We start from the raw sequence: 13,666 nt of genomic DNA on the forward strand, positions 1-13,666 counted from the left end.
GGAGGTTGAGAATGAAATAATTGTGAAAGAAGAAGACTCCAGAGAAGGCAGGAAAATGTGAGATAACAGGTTGTGGCTTTGGCTCTGAGTGGTGACATCTTATTTTCTGGGTTGTGTCTGGATATGGATTAAGGCTGCATCTTGTAGGATATTCGAAGCATTTGCACTTGGTTATCTCAATTTCTATCACAAAACAGGAGGCGGATATCAGGGACATCAGTGGTGGAAGGTTTGGTTTGAACTGGAGGTATCTCATCCTCTGAGGCCGAAGCCAAAAGAGATAAGAATGGGCTCAAACAGTCTTATACAGATATGGGATCAAGTTATGGAACAGAAAGCCTGCTAGACTTGATTTCTCGATAAGTAGGAGGCAAAGTTATCTGCTAAAGGTATTATTTATTTGTCACTCTTCTCACATGACAAAATTCCTTATGTAAAACCAAAACAAATAATATTTAGTATATTAAAATTAATACTTCAGATATTTCCTTTATATTAAGGCAATTACCTATTACATAAATCTTTCACAGGCATGTATCTGTTTCTTTGTATATGAACCAAAGTTCTAAAAGATTCTCTTGATATAATTTAGCATTTTTAAAACTGACATTGTATTGAGTTTATGCTACTCTCAATCAGAAGAAAAAGTTACTGGAAACCCACTGTCAGTGTATTCTGTATATTTGTTACCTGATTTAACAAACAAAAACCACATTTGGATGATGTAATTTTATCTGGTTTTAAAGTAAATTCATCACATGAGCAAATACTGGCTCCCTCTATCAAAAATTAGACATCAAAATATTTCATAATTGGAAGGAGCCTTTTAAGATCAGTGTCTTCTAATCTGGGGGCCTCAGACTCCCAGAATGAATACATGGAACTATAGTAGTTGATAATCTACTTTTACATTTCAAAGTACCTAGTAGAAATCCCACTTAACCCATATGAAGACTTGGAATTCTTTTACAATTACTTGGAATTATTTCAATTCAGAGGGGCTACTCTTCAGACTCTCCAATGGGTGGGCCTTTGAAATATTAAACCATGGATAATGCATTAATCATTATTTCATCACTGAGTTTTAAAAATCAGCAAAACTTCTAAAACACAGGGCTAGGGCAGAGGAAGATTATAGAAGATAACTGATAGTGAAAACATTGGGAAAAACTGACTTAGTCTAACCCTGAAATTTGCAAATAAGAGAACTATTAATAGAAGGAAGGTTAATAATTTATCCAATATCACATCAAGGTTCATTAATAGCAGAGCCAGTATTAGGATTTGCTCAATTCATATTTTGTTTTAGTCATTAAGTCCTGTCTGACTCTTTTGCGACCCCATGGACTGTAGCCTGCCAGGCTCCTCTGTCTATGGGATTTTCTAGGCAAGAATACTGGAGTGGGTTGAAGTTGAAAAAGTTTCCTAATATACTTTTTTCTTGAGTGTTAGGTCTCTTCAGTTTGTGTCATGTTTAGTGTTCTTAGCATTTGGAACCCAAATGATTCACATTTTGTTTTGCGGTTGCTTTTGGTTGAGTATGTACTAATATGAAACACAGCCCAAACGCTAAGATTTATTAATTTATATCTCCTCTGTTGGCCAACTTTCCAGTAAAATGGTTTAAATTTTTTTCCATAGAGGTAATTGAAAAACAAAAACCTTTAAAAGAGCCTTCATAGCAAAGAGGTGCATTAAAGGCTGGTTACTTTCAAACTTCATTCTTCATAATTTTAGGGTAGTCTTCATTCATATTCACTCTACTTACAATAGCACTTTAAACAGAATTATACCGTTAGCGTACAATTCTACAAAAAGAAACATTTTAAACTCTTCCACCATTTTAATCTTAGGTGTGTACAAGAAATGCATACATTCTCATCAAATAATTAAAACATATTCACAATTAACAAATAGAGACAAACTTTATACAAAAGTTCCACTACTACTATCATTTTTAAAAACATTTAACCCACCAATAAGAGAGGAGACAGCCCTGCCTTTTAAAAGCTAAGTAATTTGAATGGAGAATATAAGATATGATCATTAAAAGTACAAACAATAGTTTTCCCTCTTAGGAAAAGTCTAAACATTTCTTTCCATATATTTTTTGTTGTTCTTTATGTTTCTTTAGACAACACAGTCATTTCTTTTCAAATGATTCTTTTAGGAAGAGTTGTCTATTGATGGACTAAAAGAAGTGCCTTTGTGGTAGCTGAGGCAGAACTGGGTTTTTAATATTTCTTACATCTCATAAATGCAGTCTTCTAAGATGTTGATTAGGCAGAGCTATCACTTTCCAAGTGCAAAATTTCAAGACGAATAAAAGTAATTGGAATTTTTAACAACAGTACTAAGTAGCTTTGTGCATTCATCTTCTATGATACTCGATAATACAGGCCAGTTAAAACCCAGACTTCACATTGATGTCAAATGAACAAAGCAGAATGCCCAAGCTGAGAACTAGTCATTGTCATAGATACAACCTGAAAGAAGAAAACAGAAATTTAAATTAGTTACACAAAATACATATCCTCTAAGTGTTCACACATTGGAAATGTAAATGATTCATACTCTCCTAGTTTAGGATTAAGAAAAAGTAGCATTGGCTCATTTTATGAAAAAGCAGTTAAATGGAAGGCCATATGTTTATTTAACATTCATTGCTCAGTGTACTTTTCCAAACAAAGTTTCTGGACAAATCTATTCTCTATCAAAATGCGACTCAGGATTATTTAACCTGAAACTTTATTAAATGTATTTTTTGAAAGTAATTCTGGATGAGGAAGAAAATATTAAGCATCAGTAAGACTCGTACATTTAAAAGGAGACTAAAAGGAACATTACACTATGCTTCATTTCAGGTGAGATTAAATTTTTAGATCATAATTTAGAAGTGTTCAATGCTTAGATAATACTAGTGAGTAATACATGTTATGAAATATTTGCCTATTTATTGTCCAAGCACAAATATTTTTTGTGGATAAAAGCAATTCTTATTAATATTCATGGTATAATGAAAAATTCACTAAGTATTTTTATTCTTTTATTTTCAAAGGAAATGAAGAGATTTTCTCTTGATTTCCAGTCATGTACAAAAATAAGTTTTTTTCATTATACCAAGGTATTTACATTTCCTAACATTTTCAGGTGATTCAAATTCTGATCAGATTGGAAGGCTCTTAAATCCAGTAAGCTATTTCCAGCATCTGTAAGAACAGTAAATTCACCGTTCTTCCCTGTGGTGGGTGCCACATGAGACTTACCATCAGCAATATCATCATAAATCTCTCCGTCACTGTAAAGTAGAAAATAAATTTTACTTTAATGACATAATCTTCTTAATATTAAAGTAACATTTAGGTTAAAAGTTTAATAACATTATTTCATGTGATACAAGACATTTAAGGATGAGAAGTATTATGATGATGAGTATTATGTGTTATAGATTTATAAATGGGAAGAAATTTCGTATACATTTGCATCCCCTTTTATTGACTTAATCTAATCTTCTGTTTATTCTTAAACACACATGCACACACACACACACACAACTTATCCCATATCATAGACATACAGAATAGTGAAAACATGCCCCAAGAGCACAGACTAGCATACATCTGTCCTTGGTTAAGAAATGTTTGGGGACTTCCCTGGTGGTCCAGTGGCTAAGACTCTGCACTCCCAGTGCAGGAGACCCGGGTTTGATCCCTGGTCAGGGAACTAAATCCCACATGCTGCAACAAAGACTTAACTCACCCAAATAAATAAATATTAAAAAAAAAAAAAAGAAATGTTTGTTGAACTGAACAAACTGAAAAATCAAGGCACAGTACTCTACTGGGGAGCCTAATCCAAAATTCTGATGAATTCTTTATGTTTGTTAATATCAGATGTATACTACTTTCATATGAACTTCAAGTGTTGAAGGAAATACAAAATTATTTGGTATAGGAAATGTGTATATCATTTTTACAATATTTCTAATTATAATTTGTAAATATTAGAAGTATTGGTTACAAAATAAGCAGCCAGGATATTGTTCATAAAGTGATTCTTATGTTATATAATTTTAAAAATGCTTGTGGTTATAGGCAGCATCCATAATAATAGTTTGTGACTTTTACACATTTTAGGTTTTATCTGATCCTGAATCTTTGTGACATATTCTATTTCACACACACACTGAGTCCCTCCTATGTACCAGGAGATTTATAAGTAAGACGCAGCCTTTATTTCTAGAAGCTTATAAGCTAATGGAGGAGTGAATGACATGCAAGTAATTAAAACAGAATTATAAATATTAATAGAACCTTGAAACGGAGGACACGGTTTTGAAGTGCAGAAATGTGAGGGGAGTTTGTCACTTAGACCAGACCTCCTCTTGGTTCCCGTACTACCCTTGTGCATTTAGAAGCAGCAGGCTTTTCAAATTGCTACCAACCATGGCAGATGCCGTGAGTTCCCTATGTCTTCTGTTTGAATCCTTTTTCTGAGATTGAGGAAGGATTTGGCTAATGGAAATTTGATACAAATGCAAAGAGGACAGATGTTTTTCCTACCATTCATTCAATAAACATTTATTAACTGTTCACTTCAATAGATGGTAAAGCAATAATTACTTAGAGTACACTTTCTGAATTCTCTCTGAATCATCCTGTAATAATCACTGATGAAGATGTGGTCCCATTATTTGTCACACATTCTTTCCTTGAAATTTGTATCTTTCATAGAGTAAAGCCCATTGAAAAGTCCAATGCCTACTACTGTGATTAATGCTCTGAAGAAAACAAAAGTGTTATGATTATTTTTCTCTTGATTCTTTACTAGTTTGCTGACAGAGCACTTAACCTTCGGTTGTCTCTTTCTGATGGTGTCAGGTTGTTTATGGATACAATTTGTGAATCCTCTTTGATTTCTTAATTATGCTGAATTCTGTAAATCTCTGGACTGGTGTATGACCTACTGTAATAATGGAGTTCATTTCTTGCACTGGTTTACTTGGAACAGAATCTTATAACATTGTGGGGGGCAGGGAGGGGGAGGCGAGTGTGACTCTAATAGCATTAGTACCAGACCGTGACAATGTCCTATTCATAAAAATAGAAGAATCATTGACCTCTATCTTTTCTTTTTGGCTTGCTTCCAAAAAAGGCAACTTAATACTCTACGATGCATGGCGTGAGTAAAGAAAAGCCCTCAGTTAGGAGTCAAACTATAAGCTGTTAACAGGTGACATTTGTATCTACTCTGCAGAAGCTACTGATCTCCGATCAATCCAATCAACTGCATTTTTGTTTTGTTTTGTTTTGTTTTGTTTTGGAATCTTCGCTCCCTGATCAGGGATCAAACCCATACCCTCTGCATTGGAAGTTGAAATCTAAACCACTGGAGTGCCAGGGAAGTCCCTCAACTACATTAATAGCTAGTGAAAAGTAAAGTATTAATGAAAATGCTAGCAATTTTGATCTGTACCAATGTTTGCTATGTCTGTCTCCAATGAATATATAAAACCAGCAATGGTATAATCATGAATGAGAAGGACTCCTCCTTTATATTTAAAAGAGTGACACTTAAAACTAACTTCATTATGGATATACCATATTGATATTAGTATATTGTTTTAAAATTTATTTATGATAGCTTAGTAGATTATGTTATTTAAATGATATTAGGAATCCTTCCTAAAGAAAAGAATATCATTCTTTTTGAGAGTATAGTAGGAGGAGAAAATAGGCTTACTTGTCCACCAAGTAGCTCCGAAGGACATAACCATCTAAGAAAGAAAAAGAAAATATATTTTATTAACAATATAAACTTGAAAACTCTCTACTATTTTTAAAGAAATTGAAATAGAATTAATAATTAAAAGAATATCATATAATATATTGAATAATTATATCCATCTCCAAATATGACTCATTTTTATGTGTCCACTTTCCTTTCTTTTTTCTCTCTCTCCTGTTTTCTGCCATTTACAATATTTCCTCCTTCTCCCTTAAATTAAAAACCAATATTTTCCTTTCTAAGCTACTGTATGTTGTAGCTCAAACTTCTTTCTCAGTTTAATCTATTTCTTCAAGGTGTTACCCATATGGCACAATTTTAAGAATTTATTAAGCATAATTTCTCCAGTTACAAGAGTAGGTCACAGGGGTGTGTGCTTAGTCATTCAATCATGTCTGACTCTTTGTGACCCCACGGACTGTAGCCTGCCAGGCTCCTCTGTCCACGGGGATTCTCCATGCAAGAATACTGGAGTGGGTTGCATGCCCTTCTCTGGGTTGGATCTTCCCAACCCAGGAACCAAACCGGGGTCTCCTGTATTGCAGGCGGATTCTTTTATCAACTGATCCACAAGGGAAGACCAGGTCATGGATAGGGATTTTAAATATCTCAAGGTATAAGACTTAACTTTTCAATTTTTTTTACAGTGAACAGTCAAAACTGTATTCCACTCCCCTTTCAGATCTGCAATCTAGTGGTTACTTGGGGGAGTGTGCATTCTAAAAGGTTTCAAAACAGCTCTTTTATAATCAGTGTGAATGATCTTTCACTATTGCTTTTGCCACTTGACAGAATGTCAATGTTTGCATTTTCATCTTTCATGGAACAAATAATTATTAGAAGAACAGATATCAGAGATTCCAGTGATTCCTCTGTTAAATAGAAAATAGACATTTTATACAGGAAAGCAAACAACTTTTTTCCACTTTATTTTTGCCCCTCTTGAGCAAAATATTCCTAAGAAAAAATATGGACTATTTTTCACAAGAAAATGTCTGCTGACATCTAATTAATTTACTAACCTTTATAGCTATTAGTTTTGTTCTAGCACCTAGTCACTATTGCATGCTTGACATTAGTACCATTTATAGTTTTACCAATCAACATCTAAATAATTTCTTTCACTAAGTCAATTTATAGGTTTTGCTCCACCTCAGATCTGGTTTTGGGTTCTAAACCAGAGTAAACGTGTGAAAAATGACAAAGCAGGAAGTCATAAATGAAAATTAATACCAATGCTAATAAACTTACTTAAACATATTAATATATTGCCACTGACTTAGCATGCAAAAATTTTAAGTTAGAATCATATAACTGAAATTGTGCATTAAAATTTAAGGAAACAAACTTTCCCTTGAAATATCCCAGGGTAAAAATACGCCACCAAATATTCTGTCAAGATTCACCACTCTTTGATAAAAATTGTTTATAAGAGTCATATTTGGAAAATAAAGAATCAAAGTTATCTTTGAATTTCTGTAGCATAGAGGTAATAAAGCATGTGTCAAAATGATAAAGACAGACTAAAGTAATATTTTTCTTGGAATATGAAAAAATTAGACCATGTTTTATCTTCCATTTTACTTCAATTAAAGATGTGGAAAAAGTTAATATAAAGGTCATCTAAAATTAATATCTATGATCCTTGAGTTGCCTTTGATTCCACAGTTCTTTCATTTCACATTAACAAACTTTAAAAAATTTAAGGTTAGACATCATCCATTTAGCATGATTTTTAAAGGGGGATAAGCTCATCTTTAATAAATTCAATTCTCTGTGTCTCTCAAAAGAGAAACTTTGTGCAAATAACAGACTTTTAGAACAAATTGCAGATTTTGTATCAGGGTTTCAATAGTGGAAATCTGTCTTTACCTGTATCTGTGTTTAGGGCTAACATAAAGTGTGAACCATTTCTACAGACAGTAAGAGTCAAAAACTTTATTTTTTCATTAGTTAAAAATTGATGGCTATGTTTTCATTTTTAATTTTCTCTTAAAATGAATTGGAAAGTAAAACAACACAAGCTAAGTGTTCCCATGATATTCATGTTTAAATTAATAATTTAAAAATAACGACTGAAGCCTTCAATGATGAAGTCAATCTCTTTGTTAGTTGTCTGGGCTTTGTAAAGTATCTGAACTAAAATTAGAATGTAGACAATTAGGGAAATATATAAGAAATAAGAAAATATTGCCATAGATTGGAATTATTCTGGCATCAAATATATTTGTTGTCATTTGTAAAAAATATTTAGAAAGTCAAAAGAAACAAAATCCAAAGTAAAGAATATAATCCTCATTTTGGAAATTAAGGGTTTTTATTTTCCTGTGCTAGAGGAGTCTGGCAGGCTACAGTCCATGGGGTTTCAAGAGTTGGACATGACTTAGCGACTACAGCACCACCACCATAGGACATCTATTTTTTTAAAACTCAATTATGCTAAAATTGTGTTGACATGGATAAAACACTATCTGTAATTAGGCGTAAAATAGTCCTTTCAGTGATCAAAGTTAATAACTCACAATAGAGTTTAATTACCTAATTCCACAAAATTAATTATAAAAAATATATTTCTTAGCTTCTCAAACCTCTATTACATTTCCTCCTATATCTTGTCTGTTCAAGAGTTCTAACCACTTTTTCTTTTGAGGAAAGCTCTAATGTTGTTGCTGTTTTTGTAGTTGTGAGATACATAAACATCAATGATTGGGAACATTATTTGAGAGCAAACATATTAAGGGGTTGGAGCAGGGTTGGTCCTGCGCTGCTCTATTTTAGTTCCCGGAAATGATGTGATCATTTAGGGCTCATTAGCTATAAAATTACTATTAAATAGCATTTCTACAGGGTGAACAACTTTTAATACAGCATAGGTTTTGCTTTCTAGTAACTTTAAAAATCTCTGCTAAAACTTCATTCTATTAGAAGCATGATTCATGAGTGTCAAAACAAGTGTCTTACTATGAATTTTTATACAATCTCTCCACTATAGTTCCTAGAAACAAATTTTTGTTTGCAGTAGAAAATGTTCTCTTTGCTCACATGTTCCATGTACAACCATCATAGGGAACGTTAATGAAAAATACAAACAATTGAAATAGAAAATATCACCGTAGTTCTAAAACATGCAGAGGAGCTGCTGTGTTTAGTTAGCTCTATAATATGATGGACACTGGAACACCAGGGAGTCTCATATATCATATGAAATTATTATTTGGAAACTTCACATTCACAGAGCAGAACATAGAACACAGTGGCTTGAAACAAATGCTTTGAAATATGTGGTGGGGTAGAGCTAGTTAAGAAAGTCACATCCACCCCCTATACATGCCAGTTAATTTCTTCCCCTAATGTTACTTGTTACAGGGCAGATGTGTCCTAGAAATAATGACTGACCTTTCTGAAGGGCGTTGTGAATGTAAAATTACCAAGGATATACAAAGCCATCTTTGGAATAAAATCAAAGAGATCGTTGTTCTAATATTTTCGAATTATTTACTCAGTAAAAATGAGGAATTGTATTATTTCCTTATCATTTCATTTGTTGTAAGCAAGCCCAGAAATAAAGTTAAAATTACTCAATTTGGCCTCATGAAGTTTAAAAACAATAAAATCATATTGCATACTTTTACCCAGGCAAGTGAAACAATGTCCAACTTCAGGAGAAAATGCTCATAGTGGAATAGAAATTAAAAATGAAATGCAGTGCATAATACTAAATATAAATTATTATCCTAGTGTATTAGAAATGTTCTCTTTCCTCTCTTTTTCTCTCCCTACTTAGTTTTAGGGTTTCAAATCAGAAGAATTATTAAATTTCTGAATAAAATTTTTTTTCTTCAGTTAGCATGTGTTGTTTTAAAATGGAAAACAAAATTACCTAAGCAAAGAAATGATCAATTGGATTGGAGACATTCAAAGTACCTTTAAAATTCCCCTTCCTTCGATGCCCAAAGGAAACGGAGGACATTTTGACCACAAATAACTCAGCTCATTTCTCATTTCACACATTTTTGTAGGAAAATTTTCTCCAGGAGGTGGGAAACTCATAGCTTATGAGGCATTGAGTTAAGGAAAATGCACAAATATTATCAAGAAATTCTAAACATTTGGGAATGTGCCATCAAATATATATTTAAGATCTCAATGCCTCTACAATATGCTCTTCTACAAGTCTGTGGGCGAGACTTTTTCAAATGTGTTAATGCCAGTAAAAATGACTTGTACTCTATTCAACAGTGAGAAGGGATTACTGTTCATGCTTTAGCCTTGGATTTCTATCATTAGAAATTGTGTTTAAGTAAACTATGGTTTTCTCTCTCTCTCTCTTTTTTTTTGCCAGATTAAAAAAGAATAGAAAGTAAGGAAAATGTTAGGATCACAGTGGTGCTGGATTGCAAATGTTATTACTGCGAATTACATGTAGAAAAAGGAACTGAAAGATTTAGAGTCTCTCAAATGATATACAACAAGTGAACTGAATCACTAACGCTAAGACAGAGAACTTGTGTCTTAAAACAAGTTAAACTGTTCAACAGACTTCTTCCCACAAATGTCAGTATGTCAGATTTTCATCTGGTTAAACAATTGCAGTCTCCAAATTCTTCTACTCAATTCAGCAAGTCCCAAACAAGGTACCAGGCAGTGCAGAATGTGTTGGCAATACAATGTTAACATTTCATTGAAGTTACTCTCAAACTCAGAGTCTAATAAGAGTAATATGTTGGTAAAGCAATAAGGACAATTGCAGCAGTAACAATAGTGGTATGGTGGAGCAAGGGAGAGATAATTATGTGTTAGGGAGGCTAGGGAGGAGGGAGTGAGTGTGCTTCCAATTTTAGATGACAACTGGTTTGTTTTTAATACATAATTTATGGGCATTTTAAATAGAATAAAATAGTATAGAAGGATGAAATAGCATAATTTACTCAGGCAATGACAAGTTGGTAGTCTGTATTTCTAAAGTATCAGCTGCAGATGGGAAATAGTTGATAAGGGGAAGGCTAGATCATAAAGGATTTTATATACTAACCGTAAAGACTTCATGTTTTTAAAAATAATATTCGGGTAACAGTGTGGTGAGTTGACTGGTTGAGAGTAATGGTAAGGGAATCATATCTTTTGAAAGGTTATTGGAATAATCCAGATGAGGGAGGGTTAAATCCACACAGCAACTGTCCCAAATCCTATAGTAATATTTGAGGAATGTTTCAGACATTAAGAAAATTAAAAACGTCAAGGATTCAGTTCAGGGAAAGAATAAGGAGCAATTTTGGAAAAATTAAGAAAGATAAGAGATTTGGGGAAAAAAAAGGTAAATGAAACAAATCTGATCATTGAATTGTGGAATAATGCAATTGAAGATGCTTTTGATGGCCCTCCCATGTACTTTCACCCTCATGATTTCAGAGCTTTGTGGTTCGACTTGCAACTGATAGTAATTGCATTTTCTATTTATTTACTGATGGCTTTTTTTTTCCGGCTTCCAGAACTCTCGTTGTCTGCTTTTTCAGTGTTCTGAATGACTGGCCACATGCCCAGGGGTAGGCTTCAATTCCTGATGGACAGGAGTTGATGTATAAATACCCCTGTTTGTTTCCCACTGGATGGGATAACACTGCTGTTTGAGTCTGCCAATGAAGAAATGAGAGATGTGGGTTCAATCCCTGGGCCAGGAAGATCCCCTGGAGGAGGGCGTGGCAACCCACTCCAGTATTCTTGCTGGGAGAATCTCATGGACAGAGGAGCCTGGTAGGCTACAGTCTATAGGGTCACAAAGAGTTGGACACGGCTGAAACAACTGAGCATGCAAGCTCCACCTACCCAAGTGATACCTCTTTTTGATAACAAGGTTTTATTAGCTGCCTTCTCTTCCCAGTCTACTCTGCCACTTGCCCACGGGAGTTTCCCAGGCTCACCTTCCAATTGGGGAGGCCAAACTAAGACAAAGTCCAGGCCAAAGGAAGTTTTTAAATAAACAACAACTAGTATACAAGATATAATAAGATAATTTTCATTCTGTTTGAGATGAACCCCAAACCACCAAAGAATTGAATTAGCTATTCGTGAGCTTGGGAACTGTAAACTGCATTGGTTCTACACCAAGGGGAAAAAAAAAAAGATAAAAGTAACAAGGAACCCTTGATTTTATCATGTAATGTTTTCACTTCTCATTTTTTAACAGATGATAAATTCTTAAGAGGATGAGAACCCTCCACTATTCATACTAGTATTTAGAATGATTGATGTCCAAATAGAAAATGACAGCAGATTACAAATTATCCCTGAATGACTGATTTTTCTCCTGTTTAAGGTCTGTTGATTCCTAGATAGGAGTCTGCTCTGAATTTCAATTTTTGATGCTGAATCTACATCTGCCCATCTGTATCTATACATGTTTGTTGCTGAGGTCATTTACATCCTGTTACTCAGAGTCTGTTCTGTGGACTAGCAGCATGAATTATGTGAGACCTTGGGAAAACTTCTCACCTCAGATCTACTAAATTAAAATCTACATTTTTAATAAGATCTCTGTGAAGTGTATGTACTTTTAAGTCGAGGAGCATTGATCTAGATGGGGTCTGTTGTTAAGGACAGGAATCTCCAGACAGCAGGTCAAAATAAGCCTGAAATTTGTCCTCTGGAGAAAGGTCCATATAACAAGCATTAGAACAATTGTCTGTTGTGAAAAATGTGACATAATTGGAATAGCAGAGGGAAAGAAACAGGCCCATCACCCTGCACATGCGTGCATGCTCATTCACTTCAGTCTTGTCCAACTTGCTGTGACCCTATGAACTGTAGCCCCCAGGCTCCTCGGTCCATGGGATTCTCCAAGCAAGAACACTGCAGTGGGTTGCCATGCCCTCCTCCAGGAGATCTTTCTGACCCAGGGATTGAACCAGTGTCTCTTACGTCTCCTGCATTGGCAAGTGGATTCTTCACCTCTAGCGTCACCTGGGAAGCAACCCCCTCCATCGCCCTCATCAGCCATTATTAACATTTTCGTTTTATTTACATATTTTTTAAACATGGCTGTAAATAAATCCCATCCTTTATTAAGCAGGCTTCTTGTTTCTGTCACTAATGGATCATGAGCATTTCCTCATGTTATCATAATCATCCTGGAAAATATTCGATTTGGTATATTCATCATAACTTTAATAATTTAAAAATCTTGAACATTAAAAAAATATTTTGGCAGCCCTTTAAAGCATGCAGTTATCTGCATTTAAGACTATTCCTTAGGGTGTGTGTTCACAAATCCTGGATTGAATGGGGGTATTCGTCGTCTCCTGCAGCTCTGTCTTCAAATTATCTCCCATGACCTTCTAGTCTAAACACTACATACCCCTGCCTGTTATCCTTTGTACCCACATTCCATTTTTCCCTTTTACAGTCAACCACACCTTGTCCATAAAAACTCTAGATCCATTTTCCCCACCCTTGAGTCACTGTGTTTTATTCTTAAAAGATCCATTTTCGTTCCTGTCCCTGAGTCACCTTCCTGTCATTAAAATTGAACTCAGAGCTCGTGTTTTCCGTGCAGACTTACTGGGCTGATATGGGACAGCCAGGCTGGCTATTCAGTTTTAAATATAGGACAACAGAATTTTGACTTAACACTTCCCCGGACTTTAAACAAAATAAGCTACCTTTTAAAATTGGACAAAAACATTTCCATCTGTCAGCTTAAGTAGCTGTCACAGAGGAAAGGACTGTCTTGTATTTATTTGGAAGAGTAGGTTATATTAAATGTGCCAAATAGGAAATGAAAACAAGTGAATTTGCAAGGTAGGAAAACTGGAAATGCTAGGTGTGACATATGAGATACAATTTTAAAACCAGACCAGAGCAAGAATCACTCAATTCTTTAGCA

The 13,666-nt window shown here is 34.4% G+C and overlaps 1 protein-coding gene across 5 annotated transcripts in view; it reads right to left on the bottom strand.

Moving 5' to 3' along the window:
• Positions 1-206: 206 nt before the first annotated feature.
• Positions 207-13,666, bottom strand: part of FYB1 (FYN binding protein 1) — a 166,398-nt gene continuing 152,938 nt past the window's right edge. For all 5 annotated transcript variants that reach the window (XM_065905612.1, XM_065905610.1, XM_065905613.1 and 2 more), the window contains 3 exons: positions 5,743-5,776; positions 3,267-3,298; positions 207-2,486 (listed from right to left, as the gene is read on the bottom strand). In XM_065905612.1, the coding sequence (XP_065761684.1) occupies positions 2,464-2,486; positions 3,267-3,298; positions 5,743-5,776 (89 nt within the window). In that variant the 3' untranslated portion in view covers positions 207-2,463. The remainder of the gene's footprint in view (positions 2,487-3,266; positions 3,299-5,742; positions 5,777-13,666) is intronic.

Source organism: Muntiacus reevesi, chromosome 14, assembly GCF_963930625.1.
Source record: "Muntiacus reevesi chromosome 14, mMunRee1.1, whole genome shotgun sequence".
NCBI classification, from domain to species: Eukaryota; Metazoa; Chordata; class Mammalia; order Artiodactyla; family Cervidae; genus Muntiacus; species Muntiacus reevesi.